The sequence below is a fragment of the Vigna unguiculata genome, chromosome 4 (genome assembly GCF_004118075.2).
Source record: "Vigna unguiculata cultivar IT97K-499-35 chromosome 4, ASM411807v1, whole genome shotgun sequence".
Taxonomy (NCBI): Eukaryota; Viridiplantae; Streptophyta; class Magnoliopsida; order Fabales; family Fabaceae; genus Vigna; species Vigna unguiculata.
The window spans coordinates 8,332,042-8,339,395 of record NC_040282.1 but is presented as its reverse complement, the minus strand read 5'-3'; the positions used below and the strand labels follow the sequence as shown (position 1 = coordinate 8,339,395).

General features: G+C 26.1%; 1 protein-coding gene across 1 annotated transcript; it reads right to left on the bottom strand.

Moving 5' to 3' along the window:
- Window positions 1–1,725: 1,725 nt before the first annotated feature.
- Window positions 1,726–2,417, bottom strand: LOC114180287 (stress-induced protein KIN2-like). Its single transcript, XM_028066576.1, has 3 exons — window positions 2,315–2,417; window positions 2,153–2,221; window positions 1,726–1,975 (listed from the first exon to the last, which is right to left on the bottom strand). The coding sequence occupies exons 1-3, from the start codon at window positions 2,366–2,368 to the stop codon at window positions 1,901–1,903; spliced, it is 198 nt and encodes a 65-aa protein (XP_027922377.1). The 5' UTR covers window positions 2,369–2,417; the 3' UTR covers window positions 1,726–1,900.
- Window positions 2,418–7,354: the final 4,937 nt, after the last annotated feature.

The following is a 7,354-nucleotide window of genomic DNA, read 5'->3' as shown; positions in this document are numbered from 1 at the left end:
TCAATTGGAGGTAGCATTTAACCGACAACTTTTTATTTTTTATTTTTTTTGCGATCATCATGTTATATATAAAATATCTTATATTCTTAACATCCCTTTCTTATATTGATAATATTAAATTTAAAATTTATATTGATAATATTAAATTTAAAATACACCTTTATTTATTTATATTAATAATACCAAATTTAATGTACACTTTTAGAAAATATTTGATTTATTGTGTTAAAATCTTCGTTGACATTCGTAAGTCAACTTTTGTATATTTTAGTCTTACAAAAAACAAAAAATGAACTTATGTCTTCTATGATGAAGGATGTGTTGAATGTTATCTTTTAACTAATGAACATTCTCATCTTATATTATTACAAAGACATAAATGTATCTCATTAAAATTAGACAAAAAAATATGTTATATTAGGTTATTAATGTTAAACTGTTCAAGAAAGACCGTTAGTCTAACACAACAAAATAATTCTTGTGATTGAGTTTACTTCTTTTGACATTGCTCTAAGTTTTGATTTATTTTATCATTTTAAGAAACTCATAATAAGTATATTATACTTTTTAATTTTAGAAAATAAAACAAATGTGTAATCTCACTCATTTCGGTGTAAATGGAAAAAAAAATTCACGTTAGAGTTTGAAATATAAGAAACTAAATTGAGTTTTTTTTTATCAAAAAGATAAATCAAACTGAATAAAATAATTAAAATACCTTTTTTATTAAGTTACAATTGTAATTTTAAGGTTAAATTATTCTTTTGGTTTTTTATTTGTCACGTAATGTCAATTTGGTTCTCAAGTTTTTTTTTATCTCAATTTAGTTCTTATTTTTTTAAAAAAGATTTAATTTGGTCTTTACTGTTAGTTTGACTAAACGATGTTAAAATCAATGCCACGTGTTAATTAATATTTTTTTACACGTGTCACTTCGCAATTGTGCCACGTGTCAAAATGATTCAATTTGTTTCCTATAATTGTTTTTAATTTCAATTTAGTCCTAATTTTTGTAAAAGTAGAACAGTATTATCCCTCCTTAAATTGAGACTCAATTTATTTTTTCTGTAAATCTTATGGTGATATTTTTACTAAAATTAACGTTTCTATTAATAATATTTCTAAAGATATTTTCAAATTAACTTAAATTTTATACAAAACTTTAAATTTGAGTTTTGTTTTAAACTTGAAATTTAGTTCTTAAACTTATGTGTGACACAATTGTGAAAAAAATAAAAAATTCAAAAATTCAAAAATAAAAAAAATAAAAAAATCACAAATTGACATGTGGAGTTGGCTTTAAGATTGTTTGGTCAAAATTGATGGCAATGACCAAATTGAATCATTTAAAAAAAACAATGACCAAATTGAGACAAAGAAAAACTAGAGAACTAATTTGACATTACTTGACAAATATAAGGACCAAAAGAGTAATTTAACATAATTTTAATTAAGTGAAAAATGTTTCAATTCATCCAAAAAAAATGCTTTGCATTCAAAATTCCAAAATGTTTGCCTAATAGAATTTAAAACAAATTGTAGGACTGAGAAGTAATTTAATTGATAGATAAACTTGTTGCTTGTTGAAAGGAACTCAACAAAATGTACTTATAAATGGCTAGATCTAACATTTTGGTGTTAGCAATGTCTTTCTACAAGATTTTAGAACCATTCATATTTAAAACTTTGAGTCTTTGATCATTAAAGAATCTGGTTTCCCAAATCAAAGGAAAATGGTTACATTTGAAATAAAATTGAATGATGTTTCTACAAATTGAAATAAGATGAATACATCTAATATAAAAAAAGAATGATATTTCTACAAAATATGTAGATGAACAAAAACAAGGTTTATTTGAAGGGAAGAAAGTCAAGCATAATTAACGATCCATTTAGCTTTTTAATTCTTTGAATTCAAAGCACTCTTGATAGAATCAGTAGCTCCTTGTGCCTTTTCCTGCATTTGTTGCCCAGCCTATACACAATAAAATACACTTACTTTTATCATGCATTTTATTTTCTAATTCAACAACCATGTAAGACTCTTTACATTCGAATGTCAATATGAATATTATTGTAAATATGGATTAAACATGAATGTTACAACATGCTTTGATTTAGATAAAAGTTGGGAAACAAAGAATAGAAGAACCTGTTGCATGGAATCTTGAGCAGAATGAGCAGCATCACTAGCCTTGTCCATCATGTTGCTAGCCTTTTCCTGCAATATCATACAAAAACCTTTCAATGATTTATGAATATTGAGCATGCGTGAACATCAACACACTACAAAGAGAAGAGGTTGAAGGTAGACCTGAGCTTGACCCTTGGCTTGCCCAACATTGTAGCTTGCATTTTGGGAGTCCATCTTATGTTGAATGAAGAATCAAGTGTTGTTAATTAGTGTTAATTTTTCTTATGCATATTTTCCCACTCTTTGTTGTGGTTTATATAGTTTCTCAATGCATTGCATCTTTGAACAAGTGTTTGATGTTCACGTTTTCTTGCATAATTGTGATCCAGAGTTTCCTCCTTAACTTGTGTTTCCAAGAGCACATGTTAAACCAATTTTGGAAAGTGATTTTCACATTTATGATCAACATAAATATATGGGTGTTTCATATCGTAAAAAATAGTGTCTCTTAGAGAGAGATAACATACAATTAGTTCAAATATCTTAAATATTTAAAAATTAACTATTTTTATCTTTTATTGATTGAATAAATATTTAAGCATGTAGATACTCAATTACTTATCCCATTAAAGAATGATGTGTTACATGAAGTTCAAGATAGTTGACATTTTTTTCTTTTAAATATTTGTTGTAATGATCATGTTTATATGTAGTTGTTTAAATTAAATTTCAGTAAAGTTTTGTTATAGTTAATGTATGAAATCACTAAAATTTTTTGTTCAAAAATCTTTGTTATATAAGTGTATCTTGTATTGTTAAAAAATCTTTGTCATATAAGTGTTTCTTGTATACAAAGTATTTGTTATGCAAGTATATAATTGATTAAATAAATAAAAATTAGAAGAAAAAAAATGCACTTTTTACGATACAAGTAGAAATTGATTAAATAAACAAAATTTTTAAAAGAAAAATGTATCTTTTATGATAGTATATTCAACTGTCATAAAATATAATTCATTTTATAATGATTACAACTACACTTGTCATGAAAAATGATACTTTTTATGAATTATTATTATAACTCGTTAATGAAATTATGTAATAAGAAAATATCGGTGACAATTTCGTAAATACTGAAAATAATATAACATCAGTTGTTCGGGTAGTCGATGTAGTATGACATTTGAATTGAACTTAAAAAAAACACATGATACTACATCAATTGTTAGAGAGAATTGACGTAGTATATGTTTTTATTCAAAGCTCGTGCCTTTTCATTTCTCTCTTTTGTTCCGGTTCTTTGTTTTCTCTCGCAGCTGGTTCTACCTGTTTTTGATCCTCCACTTGTGCCTCGTTCACCATTGTTGTGTGCCTCTTTCATACCGAACAACATTTTTTTTAGGCTGGCATTGTCGCCCTAAAGGAGCTTTTTTGCCAGTACCATTGTCGCCGCTCAACCCTCTTAGTCTACCGCTGCATTGTGCTCAACTTGTGCCTCTTGGTCCTGTTCTATGGTGGGCTTCAAACGAGACTCTCAAACCCTTACAGTGGCACTCCCCTCCCAACATATTCTTTCTCTTCCGTTGAGATGCGTCTTCTTATGGTAACGTACATCATCTTTGTTTTTCATAAGATAGAATTTTTTGTAACAAGGTAGAGTGCCTTCTTAGAAATGGAAAAGAAATTGAATAATATAGGGAATGTTTGCAAAAAAACCGTGTATGGATAAGTAAATGTAGTATACAAAATTTGAATTTGGTTGTTCTTGATTCAAAGCTACTTTAGTGACTCTATTGTTGAATAGGGCATGGGTTTCTATTTGCTTTGCTCTATCCAACTTGTTGTAAGGGCCACTATTAGGGATGGCAACGGGGCGGGGCGGGGACGGGTTTCGCTATCCCATACCCATCCCCGCATAAAAAATTCATCCCCATCCCCATACCCAAACCCAACGGGTATCAAACTTTTTTCCCATCCCCATCCCCACCGGGTAACGGGTATAATCTCGTACCCATACCCGTACCCGTGTTCTAACTACTTCAATATTAATTTTTATAAAAGAAAAAAAATTACGGTAAAGAAAACATAATATTATGAAATATTCAATATTAGGAGGATTTTCTTCGATGCCAAATACCTTAAAATAAATTATAATTGTTTACATTTTATATTAGAATACCAAATAAAATTTCATGTGAACCAAAACATTTATTAAATTTGCAAACTACAACATTGATGAACTTAGTTGATAAAATTAAAAAATATTTCAAAAAAATATAAAAGGAAAACAAATATTCAAATTAAAATATATTTTAAATGTTTGTTTACTTCAATTTTTTAAATTCTAATGAATCTCTTTTTTATACACTAATAAAAGTTATAATATATCACTTGATCAAAATGACACAAAGAACAAATAATAAACATAATAATAAAAGGAAAACAAATATTCAAATTAAAATATATTTTAAATGTTTGTTTACTTCAATTTTTTAAATTATAATAATCTCTTTTTTATACACTAATAAAAGTTATAATACATCACTTGATCAAAATGACACAAAGAACAAATAATAAACATAATAATAAAATTTTGACATAGATTTTGTATCTTTTGAACTTCAATATATGTTGGATAGTGACAAAAAAATATTCATAGCAATTACATTAAATTTTTATATTGTAGTAAATAAAAGTTATTTATACAATTAAAGTGAAAAAAATTACAGTATGATTAATAGTGAGTTATAAAATAACAAATAATTAGATAGAATATATCGAAATATTATTCTACATGATGAAAATAAACAATAAATAAAAATATTAAAAAACTAACAAATGTGTGTTTTAGAAATAATTTGAGAGACTATCGAAAGAAATCGCACAAAGGAAATCAAATGTATAATTAAGGTATGATAAAATGAAAAATACCTTAGAGAACTAATTATTAAATTATTTGAAGTGGTTAAAATTAAATAGAAATATCATTAGTGACCAAAAAATTTGTCATTAAATTACAAATAAATTAGTAATTAAATTGGTCACTAAATCAAGTACGATTCGATCATTGAATCAGTCACTAATTTAGTCATTGATTCAGACAATAAATCAACTACTACCACCAATGACGAAAAATAGTGACTGATATGGGTTACTGACTAAATCAGTCACCATTTCATGTTTTTCTTGTAGTGAATTATCATATACTATTCCTAAATATCATTATATATATATATATATATATATATATATATATATATATTTTAACCACTTCAAACAGAATTTAAAGTGAAAAAATTACATTATGATTAATAATGAGTTATAAAATAAAAAATAATTAGATAGAATATATCGAAATATTATTCTACATGATAAAATAAAAACAATAAATAAAAATATTAAAAAACTAACAAATGTGTGTTTTAGAAATAATTTGAGAGACTATCGAAAAAAATCACACAAAGGAAATCAAATGTATAACTAAGGTATGATAAGACGAAAAATATCTTAGAGAACTAAGAAAACTTTTCAAATATCAACATATATACTTAATGGTTGAAAAATAACGAAAATTATTTTAATGAAACAAAAGAGTTCTTCAAATTAAACAAAAATTAATAATAATAATAATAAGTAAAGAATTTTTTTTATATTACCTTAAATTGAGAGTATAAACATTCTCATGTGAAAGGAAAATTTATAATAAATAAAAATATTAAAAAATAATATAAATATTCAAATGTGAGGCATAATATTTTTTTTATTAACATACATCATTTTAACATAATTACATAAAGGTTATGATAAGATAAAAAATATATTGGAGATGAGAATGAGTTTCATGACAAATGAAATAATTAAAAGAAAAAAAAAGAAAAAAAAATATATATATATATATATATATATTATATAATTGAATATTTTAATAATTTTCAAAACGAGGACGGGTTCGGGCAATACCCACGGGGACGGGTTTATTTGCCATCTCTAGCCACTATTGCCATATTGATATATACAAAAGGATATTATGAATTTATTACAAAACAACTAAGAAATTTACAAGTGTTATATTTCAAGTTCTTCAAAACAATCCTTGGTTGTCTTAAATGCAGATCATAAGAAATTAGAGAGTATTTCAACCTATTAACACTTTTGGGCCTTTTCTTATTTCTTTTTCTTTTTGCTTACGTCGTGATTCATGAAATTTATTTTCAGGATTATGATTTATATTTGATTACTGCTTTTCCAAGTATCTAATTGTTGTGCTTTGGTATTAGTAGTAATGTTAAGGTGTTGGTTTTGGGTCCAAGGGTGTTCAACACTCAACAATATGTTTAGAAATTCATATTTTAAGTGTTATTCCATCAATTTTATAGTTGTGTTGTTTCTTAGTTTCCTATTTAAGATTCAATATAAAAATTGAATTCATATCCCAAATTATATTTTAAAATTAAAGGAAGGAGTAATGACAATCATTATGATGAACTTCAGTCGTCGATTTTGACAGTTTGCAAAGTAGTATATTTTTTAATGAATGGGAGATATTCATAAATAAACAATGGATTTTATGTTGTGTAGAAATAGATCGAAGTTGGGTGAATGCTAGTTGAGTTAGTGGTGTATATGATAATGATGTTGAAGAATTTCTACAATCTGCTCAACGAAAAAGAAGACTTTTGAATGGAAAATATTATTGATCCTGTGTTAATTGTTTAAACGAGAGAGACTACCAATTAAGTTGGTAAGAGAACATTTTATTTGTGATGATTTCTTAAAAAGTTATACAACATCGACCTAACATAGTGAAATTGTAAACCTCTCAATTGTATCTCCATCTCCATAGTCTAATGTATATTGTGAAGATCACATGAAGGATATGGTTGAGGATATTGGAGAAGAAAATTCTTAACACGCACACATGTATGATTTATTGAAAGATGATTTAGAAAAAGCTTTATATCTCGACTGTACAAGATTCACACGTTTGTTAGCAATATTAAGATTATTTAACATCAAGGCAAGAAATGGGTGGATAGATAAAAGTATCATTGAATTGCCTGAATTGTTGAATGACATGGTATCTACCAATCATACCTCGATTTAAACGTTTATTTGTTAATGTTAATGATGCAAAAAACCTTGTGTGGCATGCAAATGGAAGAAAAAGTGATGGATTGTTATGACACACAACTGATTCACCTCAATGAAAGAGAAATGATA

What these genes read in the sequence shown, in the direction of transcription:
- LOC114180287 (XM_028066576.1), bottom strand. Translation starts at nt 2,368, where the DNA reads ATGGACTCCCAAAATGCAAGCTACAATGTTGGGCAAGCCAAGGGTCAA. An exon ending in AAGCCAAGGGTCAAGCTCAG is followed by an intron (nt 2,222 to 2,314) that starts GTCTACCTTCAA and finishes ATGATATTGCAG; the next exon opens with GAAAAGGCTAGCAACATGAT. An exon ending in CTCAAGATTCCATGCAACAG is followed by an intron (nt 1,976 to 2,152) that starts GTTCTTCTATTC and finishes TATTGTGTATAG; the next exon opens with GCTGGGCAACAAATGCAGGA.